This window comes from Delphinus delphis, chromosome 5 (assembly GCF_949987515.2).
Source record: "Delphinus delphis chromosome 5, mDelDel1.2, whole genome shotgun sequence".
Lineage (NCBI taxonomy): Eukaryota > Metazoa > Chordata > Mammalia > Artiodactyla > Delphinidae > Delphinus > Delphinus delphis.
In genome coordinates this window covers 68,108,280-68,134,964 of record NC_082687.1, presented here as the reverse complement: position 1 = coordinate 68,134,964, position 26,685 = coordinate 68,108,280, and the positions used below count along the sequence as shown (strand labels likewise).

Here is a 26,685-nt window from a genome sequence, read left to right as displayed (position 1 = left end):
CAGCCCAGCCTAATGTGGGTCCATCCATGTTTTTTCCCATGCGCGCTGTATGTATGGGTGGAAAACACCTCAATATTGCTCTGAGTGGCATTTCTCTTACAACTAGACCAGTGAGGCTGAGCGTCATTTCATCAATTTACCATTGGCCATTTAGATTTACTATCCTTCCCATCCTAGATTTAACTTAGCTATGATGTAGGGTTCTTCTGGACCCAACTTGCTCATGTGTTATTTAGCACTTCTAACCTATATCCTGACAGAAAATCATTTTCAATAAAAATTACAATATGAACTACTGTGCCATGAAAAGAAATACATTATTGCTCATGTTTTTGCAGCTACATTCCTGAAACAGGGATTCCTTGTTGATTAAATATGAACACAATATTAAAATACTATTGTCTACGTCTAAGTCATTTCAAATACTCCAACTACGTTCTAAGTTCTATACAGCATTGGGTATACAAGGGTCCCTGGTAAACTACAAAGGATAAAACATAAATAATACTAAATTAAAGGATAGTAACTACCAAATAATAAAATATATTACTTCATATTAAAATCTAAACTACTAAACATTAACAATAATTGTGTTTGCTTTCTTAGAACTGAAAAAGGTTGCTATAGGATGATTTCAGGGCCAAAGACTTACTCTTTAAATAGCGCCCAAGAAAATCTAAAATAATACTTTTTTCCTTACAAATTTCCCAGTAGCATTAAAGGAAATTCAAAATCTTCCATAGTCTTTAGAGCAAGCACGCAATACTAAAGACAAACATCTTTTTTACCGTTTACGATAATGATGGTTCAATACAACTCAATGTATGTAACTCCTAATGAATAACACCCTCTTTATGGAGTACTCTAGTATCTTTATCTTTCCTTTTTTGGTATGTCTTCCACCTATTCAAAACTCTGTTCAGTATTAAAATAAATAAGATGGTTAGAAGGAAGACACTGCATTGCTATCTCAGAAATAAAAGCATTCAAGTAGAAACTATTAAAAGTAATTATTAGCTTCGACAAGAGTTCTATAAGAAAGATTTATAAAAACACTTCTCAAAGAACTGTGAAAAAAAGGGAATAAGGTAATGACCTGACTATTCTTGGCAATTTCTTACTTCCTCAATTCAGGTTTTATGGAAAACCCCAAATAATGAAGACAAGTTGTGGAACTGAGGTATGGGCGTCACTTAAAATTCCTCTAAAGCAGGAGTCCCCAACCCCCAGGCCATGGACCAATAGCTGTCCATGGCCTGTTGGGAACCGGGCCACGCGGCAGGAGGTGAGCGGAGGACAAGCGAGCGAAGCTTCATCTGCAGCTCCCTATCGCTCGCATAACTGCCTGAACCATCCCCCCCATCACTTGCATTACCGCCTGAACCATCATCTGCCGCCATCCCCCACCTCCCTCACCGTGGAAAAATTCTCTTCCACGAAACAAGTCCCTGGTGCCAAAAAGGTTGGGGACCCCTGCTCCAAGGAACAGAGCAGCAAAATAATAAAAGGTGAAACAGACTTCACAATAACTCTATGAAAAAAAAGAAGATCTAAAACTGTCAGTGTCTATTCTATTAGTTAGCAATGAGAATTCTAAAAAGCAAAACAAATCAAAATCAGTGATTTATAAAACTTACTTTGATTGGGCAAGAACGCCTATCACTTCTGCATATAAATCTGCAATAATATGCACATTCCCAGTGTTGGTTCCTGAATATCTAAAATAGCAAAAGAACAAACATATTATTTCATGAAATTTTTCTACAAACTCTCTTTCTTAATAACTCTGAAAATTCCTTATCAGGGTGTTGCATAAATTTTCTCTGAAGATTCATTTATAGGATGATAAAAACCACATGAATTTTCTTCTCTCTCTAGATTTCAATTTGCCAGGAAATTTAGCCTGATTCTTATAAATTCAATCAATGGTTTTAAGAATCATTTTTACAAAATCTTTCCCATAAGCATCTCCTGTAGACTAAAAAATACAGGAAGATAAATGCTTTGAACTTCAGAAAACAAATGATTTATGAGAGTTCAAATTAACAGTCTAAATCTGGACCGCAGATAAAAGCAACAGTCCCGTATTTTACTTACCCTTCCTTATGTTTAAAGTGCTTAAAAGCTAAGTTTAGAACTTCATGAACTAAGGGATCAGGCACAGGATGAACAGGAATCTAGAAAAAAAAAAAAAAAATCAAGTGTGTGCTAAACAGGTTACAGGTCTTTTATGAGTATTTTCAACTAACCAAATCAATAATCAATTTTAGTTTTCATGATCTGACCTACTATTAATCTGTCAATCTTCCCCTTTTCTAAGAATGGTATTATTTTTCTCTAAGAACTTAGTTGAACATCTACTTTAACAAGCTCTAAATTCATGAACATTAAGCTTTATAATCGCTAATCTTTAAACTATAGACTATGCAGATGAAAAAATAGTCACTGTTGTTACTACAACTGTCACTGTCCGAAAGTTAAAAACACACTTATGGGTGACTCTCTGCAACGCCTATAGGAAAGTAAACTTTGATTGAGCCAGGCTTCATATAGTCTGATTTTCTATCATAATAGTATCCAAAAGGGACTCTAATTTTCCCAACAATTTAAAATTATTTATGGTTTTATTAGAAATTTGTTATTTAAATGTTTGTTTTGTTTAGTTCTTTAAAAATTACACGCCAGTTCCTAATATGGACAACACATCAAAACATTTAAACCAGAAAGTAAAATCCCTGCCCTTTCCCCCATATATAATCACTACTGGTATATATCTACTTCCAGGCTTTTTCCTACACACACTCATCCACACAGCTTATTTTTTACTTAATGGACTGATGCATCTTTCCCCATCAGTACTTAGCTCCTTCTTACATTATTTAGCAGCCATGTAATACTCAGTATATATATATATAATAATTTATTTAATGAGCTCCCTATTAATGAACATTTCATTCCAGATTTTCAGTATTCAATATATATAATGTTATACAACAAACATCTTGTGCATTTAACATTATTTACTTGTACAGTTCCATGGGAAAGCATCCAAAAGGAAGAACTGATGGGTCAAAGATTATCCAAGACGTCATTGATACAGATTCTAGTTCTTTATATGTGTGGGTCTGTTTGTGAGCTCTCTATTCTATCAAGTTATACGCATCTATACTAAAATCATGCTGTCTTAATTATTAGGGCTTACTAATAAGTTCTCATGTCTGGCACCACAAGTCCTCCCTTACTTTTCTTCAGAGATAGCTTGGCTATTATTCTTCCCTATTCAATTTACAGCCATCTTTTCAAGGTCCAAAAAAACTGTTATAGGTGAACTATAATCAAATCATTATATAACATATAAAAACATTTTCTTCATTAGACCAAAAGGTCTTTCTACACTTTTTATCATTCTAATGAAGAAAAGCCAAGCTTCTCTTTTCACTAGTTATGAAACCTGGAGGAAGTTTCTACCTCTTTACCGGTAAAAAATGTAGGTAATAGATTAGAACCCCATAATTACCAGCCCTGAGAGAATGCAAAACTGGGTACATTACAATGGGAGATTCTTGGTCTCTCACCTTTTCCACCCTTCTCTAAAAGGGACTAGGACAAAATTCTTACTTCCTAGGAATGTAGGGCAGATGACGGAACTAGAATATAGGATGCAGATATTGAGGACAAGGCCTGGTAGGGAACCCAGAGCCCATTAGGAAGTGGGGAGGCAGATGTATTTTCCTAGCTTCATCTTCCCTGGACTGGGCCAAACAAAATAGGCCCCAAGGTAAGAAAAAGGTTACTGAAGTCACTGCTGTTGTCCCATAAGTCCCAGTAAGCCCTATGATTATCCCATTGATGGTTAAAACAAAGTAGATATCTACCACTAGGTGATACCAAGCTTTAGTCGGGAATATGCTGTATCTGGATCCAGCAGCCCGACTTCCAGAACTTACTCCAGAATTCACAGCGCTAATCACGCAAGCTGGCCCCAGACGCCTCAGTGACCTTGCAATAATGCGACACTGCATTTTACGTGACTTAATTTTTTGGGCCCCATTTACTGTGCTGTGTTGTGGTTTTACCATACTGACTTCTCTACAGGGATGTTTGGTGTGCTCTAGGCCAGAGATATGAAACACAAGTTAACTTACACCTATACTTTCTCCTAAGTAGTCTTTATTTGCTCCAGTTATGCCAGAAGTCTAACAATGACAGCTAGGGACACTACTTAGCTATGTTGTGTGCTCTTTATTACTACCTTAATAATATTAGTTATTAGTAATGCCACCACCAACAGTTTTCACCTGTCTGTGTGCCAGGTATTACTTAGGCATTTTATATACATTATTTATAACACGTATAGCAGCCTTACACAGTAGTATTTGTCCCCTGTTCTACAGATGAGGGGACTGAAGTTTAGAAGTCAGTGCATACTTCTCTAGAAAATACTGTGCCCAGTTTCTGATATATGAAAAGGCATTTAATAAACGGAACAAATGAGGAAAGAAAACTTTCAGTTTTATCATATTATAGCTAGAAAAGAGACAGAGAAACAGAGGAGAATAAATATTATCTCATCTTTAATTTTTGGAAGAAAAAAAGCACAACCTCTAAAAATTTTATTTTAAGAATGAACACTATCAGGATGCTCAGACGTTCTTGAAATTCCTACTTCTCCCCTTATTTACAATAATCAAAAAAATTCCCAAGCTGAACCTCCAAAAAAGGGGGGCTGGGGTGGGAAAGAATCCCAGTTCAGTTTGTAGAGAAAACGTTCTGCTTTCATGGAGTAGTATTTCCATCTAGAGCATCAAGAATTTTTTGGATCTTGCCATCTGCATGATTTTGGAAGCAGATCTAATTCTATTTGAACATTCAAGAAGGATATATCTAGTAGACTCTAAAGAATACCCAAGTTTTATTCCAAAGCTATTCCCACTACCACTTCCCCAGATCTAATGCTTTTAGCACATCATGAAAGTAGAAAACCACAAAACCAGGTTAAGACATGGACAACGGGGAGTCAGCAAGGTACGCTCATTATGTAAATGACCAGCCCTCAGTGCAAAGGACAGTGAATAAACTCTCATGACTCAGCAAAATCACAAATAACCCCATAACCTTCAGGGCTGCTCACCAACATCTAAAGTGCTAATGTTGTGTGATGAACTGGAAGATTGGGATTGACATGTATACTCTGATGTGTATAAAATGGATGACTGGGCTTCCCTGGTGGCGCAGTGGTTGGGAGTCCGCCTGCCGATGCAGGGGACACGGGTTCGTGCCCCGGTCCGGGAAAATCCCACATGCCGTGGAGCGGCTGGGCCCGTGAGCCATGGCCGCTGAGCCTGCGCGTCCGGAGCCTGTGCTCCGCAACGGGAGAGGCCACGGCAGTGAGAGGCCCGCGTACCGCAAAAAAAAAAAAAAAAAAAAAAAAAAAAGGATGACTAATAAGAACGTGCTGTATAAAAAAATAAATAAAATTCAAAAATTAAAAAAATAAAAATACAATAAATAAATAAAATGCTAATGTCAAACCTGAAAATACTAAGGATCTACTCCTCCTTCTGATACTTCACAATAAGCACCCATAAAACTAAGCCAAGAGCCTGAAGTGGCTTATAAGCCTGGTTTCCCAATCTTGTTTGTTTCAACGAATAAATGTATGGCTAAAATTCAATATAAAAAGAAAACTGCTTAAAGATACTAAATGCTATAGTGCTTTTACCATGGATTCTAAAGCCTCTGGTAGGTACTAATATGCTAATATTTGTAGTTGGCCATGACCCCCAAATTATTCTTCTGACTTTCTTGAAAAAATAAAATTAGTCCTTTATCATCTTGAATTAATTTTGTTCCCATGGTGAATCACACTCATGTCATCACATTTATATAAACTCAATCCTTTGTCTAATTTGTTATGATTTAAAATTTAATTTTATAAGATGATGGCCATTTCACCTAATTTTGTAACACTGATTTTTACCAATAAGAATAATTTTATTTACAAAGAGAACTAGGGGCTTCCCTGGTGGCACAGTGGTTAAGAATCTGCCTGCCAATGCAGGGGACACAGGTTCAAGCCCTCCTCCAGGAAGATCCCACATGCCGTGGAGCAACTAAGCCCATGAGCCACAACTACTGAGCCTGCACTCTACAGCACGCAAGCCACAACTACGGAGCCCATGTGCCACAACTACAGGAGCCTGCACACCTAGAGCCCGTGCTCTGCAACAAGAGAAGCCACCGCAATGAAGAGCAGCCCCCGCTCACCACAACTAGAGAAAGCCCATGCGCAGCAACAAAGACCCAACACAGCCAAAAATAAAATAAATCTATTAAAAAAATAAAATAAAATAAAAAAATAAAGAGAGAACTAGCTTTATAATCTTCAGCAAGTCACTGCAACTAAGAACATTGATGTATAAGATGAAAACAACAGATAGCATTTATTGGACACTTTCCATGTCCCGGGCATTATTGTATTTATCTCACCACTCTTTTACAGAGAAGGAAAGAATTAGTGGGTAATAACTTGCCCAAGTTACACGGCAAGTAAATGACACAGCTGGAATAAAAACACTTGCCGTGGTTATCTCCCAGTTTATTGTAATGACCAGCTGGTACAAGGGATACAGAGTTCTTCGTGCATTTTGAAGAGATCTAAATATGTGATGATGACACATAATAACGTCGGATAAAGACATGACAAATTATTCAAGAAACAATTTATAATATATGAGGTCAAGAACTAACCCACAAGTAATATATACTCCTCCTTAAGATTGATCCAACCATGTATCGATATTTCAATACTCCTGGGGCTGTCCATCTCATCAAAATAAAACTAAATCACATTTTAATACATGTATATTATGTGGGACAAAAGTAAAAGTCCTATTAAATTCAACATACGCTACATTGATTACTCTCTGGAGCTATTAAACCCTACACCATTTTTTTATTTTTTTATTTTTTTTTTTTGCGATACGCGGGCCTCTCACTGTTGTGGCCTCTCCCGTTGCGGAGCACAGGCTCCGGACGCGCAGGCCCAGCGGCCATGGCTCACGGGCCCAGCCGCTCTGCAGCATGTGGGTTGCTCCCGGACCAGGGCACGAACCCGTGTCCCCTGCATCGGCAGGCGGACTCTCAACCACTGCGCCACCAGGGAAGACCCCCTACACCATTTTGATACGGGAGAAAATTGGGTTCGTTTGTCATGATATTTCAGAACGTTCTATTGATCTTTACTTCATTTTCTATAGTTTAATTAGATTTGAAGAAGCTAAAAAGACTTGCCTATTATTAGGAAAGAGAAAACCTACATGGGATTTTTTTTTTTAAGTTATTGTTGAATTTGTTACAATATTGCTTCTGTTTTATGTTTTGGTTTTTTGGCCCCAAGGCATGTGGGATCTTAGCTCCCCTACCAGGGATCAAACCCACACCCCCTGCATTGGAAGAAGAAGTCTTAACCACTGGAGTGCCAGGGAAGTCCCTGGACTATTTTTTTTTTAAAGGAAGAGGAGGAAAAGGAGGATGAAGACAAGGACAATGGGGTGGGGGAAAGGACAAGAGAGGAGGAAGAGGAAGAAGAAAAACCTCCAAGGGGTTGTCTGTGCACTGAAGTTCTGAAGTCAATGCAATTAAGAGCAACTTTTAGGGCTTCCCTGGTGGCACAGTGGTTAAAAATCTGCCTGCCAATGCAGAGGACACACGAGTTCAAGCCCTGGTCCGGGAAGATCCCACATGCCGCGGAGCAACTAGGCCCGTGAGCCACAACTACTAAGCCTGCGCATCTGGAGCCTGTGCTCCGCAACAAGAGAGGCCGCAATAGTGAGAGGCCTGTGCACCGCGATGAAGAGTGGCCCCCGCTTGCCACAACTAGAGAAAGCCCTCGCACAGAAACGAAGACCCAATACAGCCAAAAATAAATAAATAAATATTTTAAAAAACAAAGAGCAACTTTTAGATGAGAAGAGAGACACTGCTAAGTAGAAGAAAATCATGGGAAACAAAGGAGAAAAGGCACAATAGAGCCTGACTGTCAGTGCACAGAGCTTGCAATTTCTTTTGCAGGAAGAAGAAATACCTCTATGATTTAACTAAGTAAAGAAGTGCAAATGCTAATTACCAAACCACTCACAAGACCTACATTTAGCACACAAGAAATGCCAGGGATCAACCACAATGAGGCCTCGTCCAAGTCCGTTCATGGTACAGTGTTTCTGGTCCTCAGCTCCTCCGATATCCTTACTGACCTCAGCCTTAGCATCTTAGGATCCCAGCTAAACTAAGAGATCACAGAAGGCAAATCTGGCTTTCAGAAAGCACAACTTTCAGAGGAAAGTTCTTTTCCACCTCTACTAAAAAAAACCTTTATGGAAGGTACAAATTAAATTGTTTTTATCTTTGATTAGTGCATTTATCTATGTCACGTATTCAAAATTATTTTTAAACAAAACAAAGCCAAAAAAGTTATTTTTATTTTCAGATTTCAGATATTCAGTGTCTTTTCACATATATTGTAAAAACAAAGTATAAATGAAAGTATAAATAATTCAAATATTTTTATATTAGCTATGTTAAAAAAGACTATCAAATCAATTAACTTTTATATCTTAACATTTGCTGTTTCCTGCTGTATTATATATTCTACTCCATTTTATACAACAGAAACAAAACTCCCTGTCCGAACACATCATGTGCTGTGCAAAATATGATTTTTTTTCTTTTAGGTAGCCTGACTTTTTTTCAAAACACTACAGTGTGCATGACTGGAAATATATGGAACATTTTTGAATGATGTATATAACTTTTTAAAGACTACAAACTACAAAAACATTTTCATATCAGTACAGGTATTTTCTTTTTAATATGCATTTATTTATTTATTTTGGCTGTACCAGGTCTTAGCTGCGGTAGGCGGGATCTTTTAGTTGCGGCATGCAGGCTCTTAGTTGTGGCAATGGGAACTCCTAGTTGCAGCATGCATACGAGATCTAGTTCCCCAACCAGGGATTGAACCCGGGCCCCCTGCACTGGGAGCGTGGAGTCCCACCCACTGGACCAGCAGGGAAGTCCCTCAAATCAGTACAGGTATTTATACATATACTTGTACTGACTGTGAATAGTAAAAATATATAACATGATATCTGACACTATTTACCTATTTATATCTTTACTACCTATGCCATTCAGATGTTGAGCTCAGGAGTGCAGTACCTAGAACAATGCCACCCAACAGTAGGCATTCTAATATTCACTGAATGAATAAACATAAACAATTCATTATCCTGAGGTCTTCTCACTTGTCTGAAAACCATTTGCACTTGGCAACTCAGTCTTACTCAAGTCAAATCACCCCCGTTCCTCAACTATCACTGCACAATTATTACATGTTGAAATGCAGGCTTGAGGGCTCCACAGAGAATTTCTGTGAAAGTGGAGGCAAAAAGGGATTGGAGTAGGTGAATGACAGGTGGACTACAGCTGCTGCTAAAAGCCCAGATTTTACATACTTTTTATTCAGCTCTATTTTGCTAACATGATTTCATGTCTTGGATGGTAAACGAAGGTAGAAAAATGGGGAGTGATAGGTACAGGACACGGTACCCTCAGGCAATTGACAGAAGTATAATTAAATTATAGGAATTTTGTTTCCGTGAGCCAGAAGTTTAGATATAACATTCTAAATAAGGTAACTGAAACATGAAGGCAAAATTAGCAAAAAATAAGAAATACAGACTTTGCAGAAACAAAAGAGCTTACCTGCTTTAGAACTTCAACTAAAACTAAACAAAAAATGAAATCTACTGCTAAGTCTCTTCTTTCAAGAAGATAATCTCTTTCACGTTGCTGTTCATCCCTGAAACAAGAATCCCAAATTAGGATTGCATTAAAACTATAAGTTCTCAAATAGCTCTTGGTTAGTACTTCATGTTATTTGCTGAGTTCCTAGTACATATGGTGTCCCACAGCAATCATTACAAGTTTTTATAATAACCCAATGTATGTATTACATGTTCTTATGTTCTTTCTCTTTTTGTACATTAGGAACTTATATGCACATCTCACTATTACATCTGTCAGAAATTAAACCTAATCTAAAAGAATTAGTAAGAGGAAGAAAAACACGGAAATACAGTGCCAGGTCATTTTTTCACAAATCTAAGTTGAAAAATCACAAGTGGCATCTACTGAGGTACAATTCTAAACCATGGGCCATCACCTGAACACAAATAGACGTTTTACTTAAAGCCATGATCTCCCTGGGAAATTTGAAGAAGGAGAAGACAAGTTCGAGGATTTAACACCAAGAAGAGTCTCGTGGTATAAGAATTTAGGGTTTTGGCAGTCTTCCTGTATCGCAACAACTGTTTCCCTTCACAAACCACGTGAACAGGACTTCCTCTGAATATTTTCTTAACTCCTTCCATGACTGTTAAGGCTCCTCACTGAACTACAGAAAGTCAGTTTTGCATGACTAGTCCCAGTGATGACTCCTGTAGGGCAGCACCTACTTTAACAGATATCTTTCCTCGATTTACAGTTTAAGTATGGACTATCTTTTCCCCTTGTTACCACTTCATAACAAAAGTAACCAAACAATAACAATCGTCAGTTGGTAACACTACTACCCGCTTCATTGGAAGTGTTTTGAGCCCAGGTCGAACAGTAGAAAATGAGCCACTTACCCCTTAGATTTTGTGCTAGACCGAGGCCTATACTCATAAGACTCATCTTCAGCTCCATTCTGGCGTCTGTACCAGTCAAACAAGGTGCGAAGTAAGGAAGGGAGACAGTGCTCTGCTACTGAGCTCATAGAGCTTATCAACTGAAAATACAAGATGTTACCAGAAGTAAAATACAACATCAAAGTGCCATGCTCCTCAGGCTACTAGCAATCACTTAGAAAGGAGTAACATTTCTAGAATAAAAATACACTAAACGCAGTAACTCCAAAGCAATAAATGTGTTTTAAAATAAAAGGGAAAAAAATAAATACATAAAATGCCACTTACATTTAAATATTAAAAAAAAATAAGGGCTAGGGGTTTAGCCAAGTAATAAAGTAAAGTGAGCTAAGTTTCACCGGCTATTAACATTTATCCAAATCCATTCAGTTTAGCTCAGAGACTTTCCACCTTTTTCCTGCCTCCATATGCTACTCACATGTGTAAAAACTTGACCATCAGTAACATCCCTGATTACACACATGACACCTCTGGGTGAACTGTATAACACAGAACATGAAACAACCACACCTACTTCCTCCCCCACCACCACCCCCATCCCCCGGGGCCAGTTCCTCTCTGCTCATGTGAGTGAAATGTTCTAAAATGTTGCCACTAGAAGGGATGAAGAGATGCAGAAACAGAGAAGACTACACCATGTTAGAACTGGGGGAAAAGCTCCACTTTATTCTGTGCTGCTATGACACCGAACAAAGAATTATAATTACACAATTAATTTGTGATACAAATAAACATATTAGAAATGTGTTATATACATGTTTTTAAAGCTTAGAATATATAAATGAACAGCAGAAAGATAAATGAAGAGGGATGGACACCTGCAACTCAATTTGAGGCATCCCTTAAACTATCTGAATTGTAGATGAGTCATCAGATTCATTTCATGAATGAACCCAACTTGCCTGTTGTGGTGGTAAGAGGTACACCAGCTACCATTAGTCAACCCTAAGGTCACTCTTCATCTTGAGGATCCAGAGAAAAAACATTCTCTCTTCATAAGAGACTCTGTATCTGATTCAACCCATTGCTCGTAAAATTAGTATTTTAAAATTAGCATACAGTAAAACATGCTTCACTTTGTTTTGCTTAACTAAAAAACTACGGGTTGCAGCAATACTCAAGGTCTCGTTCAGTTCCACGACTGTAGGAAGTATCAGTTAATGAAGATAAATTGATAGCTCTAGGAATTAAACATTTATTTTTCCTAATATTTTATATTTCTCATATAAAAAAGAATGAAACAGTTTGATTATGTATGATATTTTTTCTCTTTTTCATGATCTCTGCCTTCCTTTAATCATGCTTTTATTTATAAATTACCATAACGTGACAGGTGAATAGTTTCTAATATAGGGAATTAAAGTAAAAACAAGATTCTAATTTTATTTAACCACTTTTGAAAATTTATATTTCATTAACAATGAACAATACCACTCAAAGGAAATCCCTTTTAATACCTAAAGAAGGAATAAGAAAACACCATCTGCTACTGTAAATACATATTAAAGCAGTTTACCCCACTCACAGCTTTTTATTGTGGAAAAAAATCAAGGTATGGAGCATGATAAAATATAGTTTTATTAATCATTTACATAAAAAAAGAAATGGAAGTTTTCCTTAAAATGTTGTTTAATAAGATTTCATATTGATTGTTCATTCATCATTAGTAAAGTGGATTCAAGATGTGAATAATCTAAATACCTTTAAAATAATATATTAACAATACATTAATAATTAATAACTAGTAGCAATTAGTACCTTTTGTAATGGCATTAAGATTTGAAAAGGGTTATATGAGGTGATCTTATTATTACTGTAGCAGAGAACTAGCCTTCTTATTTATGGTTTCTTCTTAGACCAGTGGCTATTTACTAAGTGTGTGCTTCAGAATCACCTAGGGAGCTGTTGCAAAATACAGGTGCCAGAGCACTGCTCTTGGTGATTCGGAGTCAGCAGAACTGGAATGGCATCCAGAAACACAGCATTTTGGGAAGCCTCCACCAAGCAATCCTAACCAGTCATCTTCATCTAATCAAGCAGACTAATATGAACATTAACTTCGATTTCCTAGATACATAATTATAAGAAGGGTAGCTCGGGAATACTAGATGGCAACAGAAAGCTGATCTGGGTTATTGGGTTTTGCAGACAATCAATCAACTTATAATGAAATAAGTCTTGAGCAAACATAATTATGACAAAAATAACACTTGATCTAACATTCAAAATCAGCGAGAGGAAAGAACTGACATTAGAGGATTACCACTAAATTTGAGATATTGGTATTATATAAAAAGGTTTTTGGTTTCGCAGGGTTTTTTTGGAGGGGGAGGGTTGGCCATTGTATATCTTCCTTTTTAAGCTTCTTTGGCTTTTTGACACAGACAGTCCACTTGGCCTTTGCACAAGCACAGATACAAGTAGTTAATGCCTCTTAGGGCAACCCTCAACTGCTGGAGATGGGGGCTGCAGATAAATGCTCCAGCCCTCCATTCTTCAGAAAGACAAAAATGGGTGACATTCGGTATGATTCTCAGAATGGAATGAACCCCCAGTGCCCAGAGCAGTGATCTCTATCAGTTCTTCCTCTTCCCTGCCTCAATCTCTCAAGTCTCCTCCTTGGAATCTCTTCCCAGAACCAAGTCCTTGTCTCTGGCTCCGCCTTCAAAATGGGGTGGAAAGGGAGAGAACCAGGCTGGATGTTTCAGTATAAAGGTTCTGATACCCCCAACAGGAAAAAATAAACGTTAAAAGGTCAAATATTATTATGTAAAAATTGTATACAAGGAAAGATTGAGGGATATGACTGGAAATCTTTTAAGAAGTTTTCAAAGGGCATATAGTAAAGAGGGTACCAATGAAAAGCAAAGTTTTAAAATGCTTAATGAACAGAAATCAATAAAGTTCACAGCTCATTCTATGAAGTTCACAGTTCATAACTCATTCTATTTGTTCTGTTAAAAAACAGACTACCAGTTCCAGACTGAATCTAGTGTATAAAAACATACAGGACCACGAAACAAAATAAATAAATTTCTTAATATTGGATGTATTTGGATCAGACTGTGCGGATAAACATTTTCCTTTCAGGAAAAAATATTCCCCCTACATTGGCATACCTGGTCAAACTGAAGATCTTCACCCCTCTGAAGAGATCTAGATAATGGCTTCTCCTACAATTGAAAAAAAAAAAAAGTATATATGCAAAATATTAGAAATCTTACCGATAATAAACAGTTGAGATTCGTGAGATGGTTTTGTTTTTGTTTTATTTGTAATTAGATTGTTTCAAGGAAAGGTTCTAATCTGCTAATACAAACAAAATTTAATATTACTAGTTTAACTTAGAAGAGCATACCTAGCATGACCCCTTCTGTCAGCCTTTCTACCTACTTGCCTTGCTGCTTACCCCACATATAGTTACCTAACTTACTAAACATAAGAGATGTCTCAAATTATGTTCACATATATTATGACTGATTCTTCTGTTGAGATTTTTTAGGATGATTTTCTAAACTTTCTACTTTATGCTTTTTTTATTGAATTTTTATTCAACAAATATATTTATTGAAATATATATCATAGGAAAACAAATGCCATTTTTCCATGAAAAAAACTGGAATTTAGAAATATGTATATTCTGAAGCTTATCTATCCAAGAGCCCCAATTTCCTTCTCTCATTTATTGCTATAACTTCATGAAAATAAACTCACAAATGTATCTGCCACTGAAATTTAAAAATTCCTAATCTAACTATCAGAGAAGCACATTTCTAACTAATTTAATTGGGGTCAGTAAAATACCTGAATTCCACAGCGCTTGACTTTCTTAACAGGGAAAGGTTTTTGGCATGTCCTTGGCACTTGAGCCCTTATATGCTAAGCACACTTTGGTAATTATCTTGCAGACAAGTCGTCAATTTCTAAAACCAAGTATTATACACTACAAACATGTAACATGATGAGGATCCCATCCAATAATATATAGGCCCAATTAACTACCTCTAAAATTTAAGTATAACAGTAAGTCTCATAGCAAGTCCAATAGAACATTGGTTGTTTTTTTTTTGGTTTTGTTTTTTTAGAACGTTGTTTTTAAAAGTATGTAAAAGTTTGAAAATTACTGAGCTATCCTAATGTGAATTGTGTATTTAAAACCTGGGCTGGGGGTGGTGTAGGAGAGATAATAAGCTGTTTCTTACCAACTTATTTGACTTATTTGACCCCCCTTCACTTGATCCCTCTTTTCACTGTAATATTAAATTTAAAGGTCTTCAGTAATATTTTGAGGAGTGTTGATCTAAGTAGTTTATTACTCACATAGGGTATTTATACAATAAAGTACGGCCAAGCAGACTAAAAGAGAGCAATAACCTTCTCAGAAACACTTACACTGTTTTCTTATACCTCACACTTTTCACTTCTCAACAAACTCATGCTTTCTCAAAGATTTCTGAAGATCTGACATCCTCACAGAGCTTTCCCTAAACCAAAAAGTGAGGATGAGTTATTTTTTCCATAATAAGAACTCAGAAATAATGTTTGAATGCAAAAGAATACTCATGTTACCATCAGTACAAAAATATGAAGTAAGTGTACTGCACTAAATGCTGTATAAATTACTAATCAAGGACTCTGTATTAACCTCTCAGTTTGATTACAGTATGGTTGAGGATGGCCTAATCGTTGTCAAGCAGATGTACTTTCAATGTGAGATTTTGAAAGGATAACTATTTAAAACATGTTTATAGTACATGCAACCCATTGCCACACAACTAAAAAGAATGCAAATTATTCTCTATATTCACATATAGACGAATGCAAAGACTTATGTACCAGAATGTTTACTGTAGTATTTTTTTTCACAGTAGCCTCAAGTTGGGGTAAGTCCCAAACAGCTTATCCATAGAGACTGGTAAAAAAAAAATTTACAGTACTTTCTTTTATTGAAATAATATTCAACATTAGAGAGAAAGAGACAAATATATATGGGCTGATAATAGAACAATCTCTGATTTACATTGTTAAAATAAAAATAGGGACAGAAAAAATATACATATAAAAACTCCCATTTGTGTTTTTTAAAAAAAATAAAAGATGGAGGGTGCTACAGAGATTGATAAATAATAGACATGAAAAATGGTATACTAAAAACTATGGACAGTGATGATCTTGATCCAGAATGGAAGGAAGAGTCATTATTTTTATTACATAACCTTTAAAACTATTTCCACTTTTTATAATGTTATTATTTCATAAGAATATAACAGATCAATAATGAATCTAAGGTGCACAATCCTTTACACTCTAAATTTGACCCTTTAGTATCTACGTATAGAGGACCAACAGCAACATGTAGCCTCCAGGGAAAGCAAAAGAATTTACTGAAAAGATTTTCGCCGCATAACAGTGATACTGAAATATTTCAATAATTTGCAGCTAAAGATGGCAATCTCTCCTAAACAATCGCTGTCCTTGAACAGCTAAAAGTCTAATGACAGAGCAAAGAAAATATATATTATCTTAGACAGACTTTATAGGATAGGAAGTTGCAATGGAGGTGAAGGTTTTAGAATGACCACTGAGAAGATGACATTTAAGTCACAATCAGAGGGAAGTGAGTAAGCTTGCCATGCAGAGTGAAGGAAAGATAATCCAGTCAGTACCTTGGAACTCCCCAAAGGCTCAGGAACTGGAGAATTTCAGTACTATGAAAGAGTGGGTGAAGGTGAAGTTAAAAATAAGAGGACTGGTTGAACGATAGTTTAGGAAACATTTAGACCCTCCCTCCCATTCCCTTCACCCACTCTACTTAGCAGGTTGGCTGTCCCTCCAACCTACTCACAGAGGAACCGCCCTTCTTACGGAAGGGCAAAACAGAGATGTCGACCGGGGGATACTACAGTTGAAGACAACGTACCACACTGAAGACAGGGAGCTTAAGTAAAAAGGTATATACTAAATATCAAAACCCCCAGTTATCTTCTGTCTCTACATCCCCAGAATGCTAGCAGCCAAGTCTCAACCCTCCCATTTGGGCTACTGAAGGACTCCTCCAAGGGACTCTAGCTTCCAACAAAAGATCTGACATTGATGGTTCAGATGATTACACACTAAAGACCACAGTCAAAAAGGTCCCTCCATGTACACAGAGCTTCCAATCAGCTGTTTAGTGCCTCAATCATAATAAATAACATATAATATGTTATAATAAGCATGTGAGGAGAAGTGGAAACTAACAGAAAAATGCAGTTTGGAGGAAATAAGAGACCAGAAACTCTTTAAAATACATATTTAATATCAAAAAAACAGTGGACAGTGCAGAGTTGTAAAAATGCTGGGCCTAAACCAAGTACATACAGTCTAAATCAGCAGGTGATTGGTTAAAGCCCTTTTTCCTCTCTTCTTTTCTGGTCACTGGCAATCTAAAACAGTAACAGATAAGCTTGGATGTGTCTGGATCATTACCCAGGATTGAGCTACCTCCTTTTAGGAAGAAAGAAACCTAAGGTATTTGATTGCATAGTTTGCAAGTTGTAATTTTATTCAATGGTTGCCCTTCCTTGTTTTTCGTTTTTTGTTTTTGCGGTACACGGGCCTCTCACTGTTGTGGCCTCTCCCGTTTGGGAGCACAGGCTCCGGACGCACAGGCTCAGCGGCCATGGCTCATGGGCCCAGCCGCTCCGCGGCATGTGGGATCTTCCCGGACCGGGGCAGGAACCCGTGTCCCCTGTATTGGCAGGTGGACTCTCAACCACTGTGCCACCAGGGAAGCCCTGCCCTTCCTTCTTGAGTCTTCCTTCTAAGATAAAACTGAAATTGTGGCTAAAGTCAAGCTCAGCTAATCTTCGAATCTTTTGCCTTCCTTAACCTCCTTTTATTGTGGCTTCTAATATGAGAATGAAAAGGCCAGTTCTCTCATTTTAGTGATTGATTAAATTCTTTTAGCAAAAGCCATTCACATTTGTGCTTCTAAGTTTTCGTGTAACCTACTGTCCATCTGACCATGAGACATGCTAGCCTCCTTTTATGTATCAACTCGTGGATGCTGTTTTCTTTAAAGAGACCCCATGACAGTTTCATTCAAGAACGCAAGAGAGTCATCTTGAATGGCTGTTTATTACTGGAAAGGGTACAAAATAAATTTCAAAATAAATGAGATCACAATAAATGCATTTGAAGCTATAATAAAAACCTTGTGATAATGTTAGATTAAATGTATTTTCATTATCTAATCTTGAGGCTGGGTAAACGATACACCATCTACTCAGACTTGGACATAAATGAAACAAAGCTGGCAGAGATCTGATTCAGACAAGAAGAAATTACGCTGGTATATAGGAGTGAGGCGGGTAAAATCTGTAAAATATGATGGGTAATTTCTCAGCCAGTGTTTGTCCCTGGCTGCTGTCGTCTACAACACTGGGGGTTTTCCTGGTGTGTCAGGAGGAGTAAGCAGGGATGCCTCTTCTCTCTTAAGTGTGATGATGGGGTAGAAACACCTATTTTCTAATGGAATCCTCACCACTACTCACCATAACTTAATAATCTCATTTTCAATTACACAGCAGATGTTTCTGAAATTAACTGGTAAATGAATGAATAAAATATAGTCAACATCAGACTATTCTGAAAGAACTATCAGAAGCTCTGGCTAACACAATGATACTATGCTTTGTTAGAAGAAAAAGGGCACAGGCCACAGCAATGTTCCTAAGGCTACATTCAATTTAAAATACAAACTTTTACTAAGCACCTACCACCAAGGGCAGTGCTGCAGGTACAGAGGAAAAAGAGACCTGGTTCCTGATATCAAGTAGCTCACATCAGAAAAGATAAACATGTAAGCAATTAACCATAATATGACAATGTCAGAATCGAGGAGTATGAACAAATTATTATGGTAAAACAAAGATTCATTTAGTTTGGGGAAGGATCACTATGTTAGAGGGAAGATGTGGGAAGTTGGAAGAATGAGTAGAGGTTTAAAAACAGAGGAATTAAAAGCATTTTAAGACTTCCCTGGTGGCGCAGTGGTTAAGAATCCGCCTGCCAATGCAGGAGACACGGGTTCGAGCCATGGTCCGGGAAGATCCCACATGCCGCGGAGCAACTAAGCCCATGTGCCACGATTACTGAGCCTGTGCTCTAGAGCCCACGGGCCACAACTACTGAAGCCCGCGCACCTACAGCCCGTGCTCCGCAACAAGAGAAGCCACTGCAATGAGAAGCCTGCGCACCACAAAGAGTAGCCCCCGCTCACCACACTAGAGAAAGCCCACGTGCAAAAACGAAGACCCAACGCAGCCGAAAGTAAATAAATAAATGACATAAAAATAAAATGACACTTTGAACAAAAAAGCATTTTAGATTGAGAGAAAAATAAAAAATACATCAGAACAACAGAATATATAGAGGATACTTTTTTTTTTTTTTGCGGTACGCGGGCCTCCCACTGTTGTGGCCTCTCCCGTTGCGGAGCACAGGCTCCGGACGTGCAGGCTCAGCGGCCATGGCTCACGGGCCCAGCCGCTCCGCGGCATGCGGGATCTTCCCGGACCAGGGCAAGAACCTGCGTCCCCTGCATCGGCAGGCGGACTCTCAACCACTGCGCCACCAGGGAAGCCCTAGAGGATACTTTTAAGTGTCACAGCACACATCAGGATAGGAGAATCATGAGACATTACACAAACTGTAACAAGACTGTGAAGAGGCTGAAATGACTCACCAAGAACTTTAATTTAATCCATAGCAATGAAAAGGAAGCAAGATTTCTAAAGCAGAAAGGCAATAATATTTGTATTTTAGATGAGGAAAAGTCTGGTGAGAACAAGGAAAATGGGAAGGAAGTGGACCACTTCTTGACTGCGTAGAAGGCTAATGCAATGGCCTAATATGACAGAACTTGGCCCTGAGCTAGGACAGTAACAATGGCATTGGGAGAAAAAGGAAGGAGAAAGATGGAAAATCACCATATTATAGACTCATTCAAATTAGGAAGTTTCACTCATATTTTAACTGTTTTACTCTGAAGACTTTCACATCTCAAAATTAAAATTCCTTTAAGAATATAAAATATTTTAGAGCTCTTAGGACTATAGCACATGGTGCTGTTTAAAAATATTTTATAAAATAGGTAAGTTTTAAAAATGTGCTATGTAAGTTGCAAATTGCTGAAGCCAGCTGATTGCTGAGGGTTCATTATAGTATAATCTCTACTTTTATCTAAGTTTAAAAATTTTAATAAACATTTTTTCAGGCTTATTGAGATATAAGTAATAAATAAAAGTATAATATATTTAAAGTATACAATGCGATATATACATATATACTGTGAAAGGATTCCCACCTTCAAGTTAATTAAAACATCTATCACCTCACATATTCACTTTTTTCTTTCTTTCTTTTTTTTTTTTTGGTGAGAACACTTAAGTTCTACTTTCTTGGCAAATTTCAGTTATACAATACAGTATTATCAACCATAGTCACCACGCTCCATAAACTTTTTCTAATGTATTTTTTAAAAAGTGGTTCCCTTTCTGACTGTACGTTATTTAAGTAGGCTAGTGTAGCGATCTATCATGTAATTCATAGACCATGGATGAAGAAAATAACATTTTATAGAGTAAGTACATTTCTAATCAAGCCTTATAATCACTAATTCATATCTATAGACTCTTGTAATCCTAATTTCTAAAACAGAATTTTATATTTTATACATGCTGTAAAATATATATACATTGGTATAAAAACATTAATTTGATATGCAGAAAGTAATTGTGGAATGACTTAAATTGAATATAGTGAGATGCACAGCTTTAAAATATACATTTTGGTTAATGATCTTTTACCTATTATTATTTATTAAACCTCAAATACATTATTTCATAGATGCTTTCTTCAGAGTAGTTTCCTCTATTTAATGATCAGAAAGAAACTCGAGGCATGCATGTACCCACACACATACCATCATATTATGAGTAAGGTTAAGTCCTACTTCACTAAGAAAATTAAGAATCTATGATACTTCCTCAACTTCCCTTCTTTCTTAGGTCATCATTATTCTCTTTTCCGTTCCTTTCCTCCCTTCCTTCTGAGGAAGGACAGCAGATTGAGTTAAGCCTAACTCTTCACTCTGCTGCTTATTGGCTTTGGGCTTCAGACAAGTAACAAACCCTCTGAGTCTCAAAGTGGCAGAGGAGACCTATCGCTAATCCAGTTGTGTAAGGAATAAATAAATTTTAGCTATTACATCCTCTACCTCCATCTTCATTATCATCACCGTACTTCTAACCTACCAGCGTGATCTTGATACATCCCATATCCATTCCCTTCAAACCCAAAGAGTTGCTTCCTAAAGTTATATCATCCTGCTAAAACTGTTCTCAGGCTGTTTAATTTCCAAGTCCAATACGCTCTTCCTCAGTGTTCACTGTGTTCTGCCTCTCTATATTATTTGACAAGAATAATGCTATTCTATACTCTCTTCCCTTGATATTATCATGTGCTCTTTTAGCTTTATCACCCTCATGTAGATGATGCCAAAATCTATATTTCTTGTGAGTTCCCAAAAGGAATCTCCAGCTACCAATCAAATAGTTCCACATGGTTTAGATCGCTAGTAGCTCAAGCTTAACATACACAAAGGAAAAATTATCTTAATCACCTTTACTACCCCAATAACATTCCTGTTTTCTTTACCTAAGTAAATACACTACCATCTTTTCTAACACTTCAAAAAATCTTTAACCCTTCACTCTCACTCGAAACACCTACTCCTAATTATGTGTCAAGTTCTACTGATTCTGCTTCTGTTGTTTAATCTCACTTTTTTCTGCAACCACTTCTCCACTGTTAACGCCCTAGTTCCCTAGCTCTTTTCATTCCAGCCTGAATTATATACAATAACTAAACAGTCTTTGCCTTTCATCTGTTCTCCCTCTTACTGCCCAACCACCGTATTATCTATCATAATAGCCACCACAATTCGTTAGAATCCAACCCAGACATTTGTTTTTGGTCTTTTTCTTCCTTCGTCACCATAAGCTCGACTCACACAGAGCTCCTCACATTCTTTAAGTATCCTCGTGTACTGTAAGTTCAAAGCTGTTTACGTGTTCATTATAAGTCTGGCTACTGTCACATCATTAACTCACAGAATGTTTTCGGTTTTCTCTTATGTTTTATCTGTCTCAACAATTCCCATTGGTGAAATCCATTTTTGTTCTTTGGTGACCTGCAGTAACTTATCAAAGTGGGTTCTAGAGTCATTACAGCTTTTTAAATCATCACTTTACTACTGGCCTACCCCTTAATTTTTTTGAAGACTTTTATTTTTGAGAGCAGTTTTAGGTTCACAGCGAAACTGAGTGGAAGGATAGACTTCCCATATTCCCCTGTGCCCTTACACGCATAGCCCCCGCCATTATCAACATTCCATGCCAGAGGGGTGCATTTGTTATAACAGATGAACCTACACTGACACAGCCTAATCATCCAAAGTCTACAGATTGCACTACAGTTCACAACGGGTGTTGCATATTCTATGGGTTTGGACAAATGTATAATGACATGTATCCACCATTATAATATCATACAGAATATATTCATTGTCCTAAAAATCCTCTGTGTCTGCCTATTCATCCCACCCCTACCCCTGCCCAACCCCTGGCAACCACTGATCTTTTACTGTCTCCACAGCTTTGCCTTTTCTAGAATGTCATACAGTTGGAATTATACAGTACGTACCCTTTTCAGATTGGCTTCCTTTAATATTTTTTCAAGTATATTATTTTCTTTGGAAAATTTGTAATATAATGGTTAATGCAAGTCAAGAAAATATTGGATTTATAGGTCAGCTCTACTCACCAAGGGTTCAGCCATTACAACTTCAATTTTCTTTTCAGCTTGAACAGCAAATTCTGCAAAGAGGCTCTTGATGACATATTCACCAGGCTTGACATCCGGGTCAATCGTAATGCTTGACATGATGATATTCTTTTTCCCCAAAGTGGAATGAAAGTTGGAAGAAGTGCAGTACTTATTCACTTTGCTGACTTGTGCTGAAGCTAAAAATAAAAGAAACAAAAGAACTCTACTTTAATAATCAACTCAATTAGGCCAACCATAACCACCCTATTTAATATGTATCCTCCCCCTAAATCCCATCCAGATCTCCCAATCTGTGTTACCAGACTCTATTTTTGTCTATTACACTTGTCACCTTCTAACATACTGCCCAACGTAACTATAATTTAGTTATATATTACGTTTACTATGTACTCTTTTTCTCCCTACCCTACCGTTGTAAATGCTATTAGAACAAAGATCCTCTTCTGTCTTTTTTGTTCACTGATGAATCCCAGGAGCCTAGAACAGTGCCTGGTATATGTACTAGGTATACAATAAATATGTATTGAATGAACAAATGAATTCTAAACAAAGTTATGTGCAATGAAGGAAATAAAACATGACTCATAGGACTTTTCTTTGAATCATTCAAAGGAGAGATAGGGATGATATCAACTGTGCCTGGCAAACAGGGCTTCGCATCAAGTGTGGCACAAAGAGAGCACACACCACTGCTTGCCGTTTATCTTCACCTGTTCTGTTCCTTTGACTACCTGGGCAGTCTACCTGGCTTTTATCTACAGTTTATCCAGTCACCTCAATCTTCCAGGCTGTTGTATATTATAGACCCTCCCATTCTCTAACCTCAGCTTGTGACATCCCTTTGGCCTGGAATATTCACAGAGAACCTCCAAGAATGTGCTCCTCTCCCTCAGGCTGATCTCTAGATACTACCCTTTCAATATGCTATCCTATAAATAACTCCCTCCTTGAAACAGGAAGCAGAACACAGTTTTTCAAAGACTGAATTTCTGCTTACGTGTATGTGTGTATATAACCACAGGACAATAAATTTAATCTAAATAAACACACTCCCAACTTATAAGGAATTGTTCCGTCAACTTAAAAAAAAAAAAAGAAAACCTTACTCTACCAAACATAGTATGTGTCAAGATATCTAAAGGTAACTGTGATAACACCCAAAGAAAATTCTAGAAAGCAATATAAAGTCAGGTTATGGCAGTCACTTCAGAAAAAATAATTTGCAAATTTAAGAAAAATAAATATTTTTGAAAGACTGAACTTCCGGGAGTTCCCTGGCAGTCCGGTGGTTAGGACTCCACACTTTCACAGCTGAGGGCCCGGGTTCAATCCCTGGTCGGGGAGCTAAGACCCCACAAGCTGTGCGGTGTAGCCAGGGGGAAAAAAAAAGACTGAACTTCCAAATACCAAAGAATGGCTTACTTTCATGTCCTATTCATTATCTTCATTTACTTACTTATTTTTTATAGAACAGAATATTTTCCTCCAAGGTTAAGATTAGAAGTTAGTCATACATGATGCTTAAATATTTAAAATAATAATCTAAAGAATGTTATAAACTGTTAATATTGCATCTAAAATAAATATCTTTGTATCACATAAAATTAAAATATAATATGTAATGTATTCTAGAACTAAAATTATATAATAACAATTCAAAACAAAAATTCACAGTCCTTTGAACACAGTGCACACTATTTATTTTAAACAATGACTTGTTTGTTTACTCTGTTTCATGATCCAACACTGTGTATTATAAAGGAGAGAATGTGTTAACAAACGTCATTGTGGGGAAAGGAGATCTTAAATTTTAAAAATTTATTCTGAGTCATTAAGAATATTCTATATTTTATATCCACACATGTTGAATAACTCTTGGGAATCATAAAATAGTGGAAAAGCCTACCCAGATAGTTTCTAGAATTTTAATTTACATTTTAGAAATAAAAATGAAGATGAAACACTTTTAAGATTTTGACTTATGGCAGCAGATACAAAATATATATTTTAATTAAGATTCATAAGATCATAAGACAGTTACAAAGTTTCTTTGGCTTTAACTTTACAATAAACGTTTTAAACAAGAAGCTATGACAGACTTTGGCACTTGCATTCTAGATTCTGATGAAGTATAATCTTAATAACATTGTAACCTTTAAAGTCTCCTCAAAAAGAAAAAACTTTAGTTAAAATGACCTCTCAAAAACTCACCCTTACTGTCTTCTACTTCCTAAAAAATCATAAACATAAATTAAGCATAAACAACTATTCCTACATATCATAATTGCATATTTTAAGAAATTTGCCAATGCAGCCAAAAGTTTTAGGGAAACCAGTATTTATCTTCCAGATAAAGGTTTATCTTCCAAAGACCTGCAGTATCTTCCAAAATAAAAATACTTCAATTTTTTAAAAAATCAAATTTTAATGAAAATTACTTATTAAGAGTTAATCACTTTTACCTCCATCCACAAAGCTCTAATGAAATCAGTTAGAAAAAGACCCACACCCCCAAACTGAAAACTGGACAAAGGACATGAAGAAACAAGCTACAAAAGATATAACAGAAGAAGCCAGTAACCATGAAAATAATATTTAAACTCACTAATATTTTAAAAATAAATAAAAATTAAATAATACTTTTCATTTATCAAAGTGGTTTCCCCAAATTGTGTATTTCATTATAATGTTCAGCTTTGGTGAAGATATGTGATTTTTTCTCATATTCTGCTAAGAGTTAAGAAAAAGGGATGGTCACTCTAAGCAGGGTAAGAATGCTAGTTTACACATAACTAGATTAACCTGATGTCACCAGGCTGCTTGAGTTAAATATTTTATGAGGTTAAACAATCCTATTTCTCTACATGCTATTAAAATTTTTTGAAAATTTTATATAAGCCTATGGGAGAATAAAGACATAAATGTTAGAGTGTTAACTCTTAACACAATTCAGGCATTGAATTACAAGTTGTAAAAACCCAATGTCAGATTAAACATCCTTGGAATATAAATCTATAAAACTCTGATAATAATAAGAATATAGTAAGACCCGAATAATTAACATATAAAATTAAGATAAAATATAAAAATTAACCTAGCATGTATACTCTTTCTCTTAGATAAGGTGCAAATAAAACATAAATACAGTATTTTTAGACAGCTAACTCTCTATATAGCACTGTTCTTAGCATGTTTCATTTAAAAATTACCTTTTTCATGCTCATAAGACTCCTATACCTTTATAAGATAAACTGAACTTCAATGAAGGAGAACAGACAAGGGAGAAGAGACACAAAAACCCTAAGCGGATACATGTTTGGTTTCATTACTTTACAGCAGCGGTTCTCAGTGTTTTCTAGCTCTATTATATTCTGATGCACAACACTAAACAGTAACATCCCCCAAAATGCACAGTGACTCAGTGACTGAGGTGTTTTAGATAAGGATGAGTAGGGGAGGGTGGATGTAGTTTTAAAAAGACCCCAGTGGAGTCTATGAAAGCTGCCTGCAGTACCCTCACCCCCAAAAACAGGTCTTTAGGGATAAAAAATTACTACTTTGTGGTCATAATCTTATATATACATGCATATTACACACATATTTACAAAGAGATTTATATAATACAGAAAAGTAACAAAATACCACACAATTGCTTACTTATTATAATTATTTACTTATATTGGTTAGTAGTAAACATGTTGATGACAACCTAAGAAAGAAAAGGTATAAGGTAAATGGCCTTTGAACAAGATCAAAAGTCAAAAATATCTCTTATTTTAAAAGGCAAAAGCAAAATTCTTAGTTTAAAAAGCAAGCCTATCCCAGCAAGTTATTTTGTGGCTATCAACAAACCGATTCTGAAGTTTATATAAAGAGGCAAATGACCCAGAATAGCCGACACAATATTGAAGAACAAGAAAGTTGGAGGACTGACACTACCCGACTTCAGAACTTACTTTAATGCTACAGTAAACAAGATAGTATGGTACTAGTGAAAGAATACATAAATAGATCAGTGAAATAGAATAGAGAGCCCAGGAAC

The 26,685-nt window shown here is 36.6% G+C and overlaps 1 protein-coding gene across 8 annotated transcripts in view; it reads right to left on the bottom strand.

Moving 5' to 3' along the window:
* Positions 1–26,685, bottom strand: part of FRYL (FRY like transcription coactivator) — a 244,255-nt gene that overhangs the window by 114,362 nt on the left and 103,208 nt on the right. For all 8 annotated transcript variants that reach the window (XM_060012585.1, XM_069540693.1, XM_060012583.1 and 5 more), the window contains 6 exons: positions 22,620–22,819; positions 13,871–13,924; positions 10,692–10,831; positions 9,766–9,862; positions 2,098–2,177; positions 1,638–1,718 (listed from right to left, as the gene is read on the bottom strand). In XM_060012585.1, coding sequence (XP_059868568.1) covers positions 1,638–1,718; positions 2,098–2,177; positions 9,766–9,862; positions 10,692–10,831; positions 13,871–13,924; positions 22,620–22,739 — 572 coding nt within the window. In that variant the 5' untranslated portion in view covers positions 22,740–22,819. The remainder of the gene's footprint in view (positions 1–1,637; positions 1,719–2,097; positions 2,178–9,765; positions 9,863–10,691; positions 10,832–13,870; positions 13,925–22,619; positions 22,820–26,685) is intronic.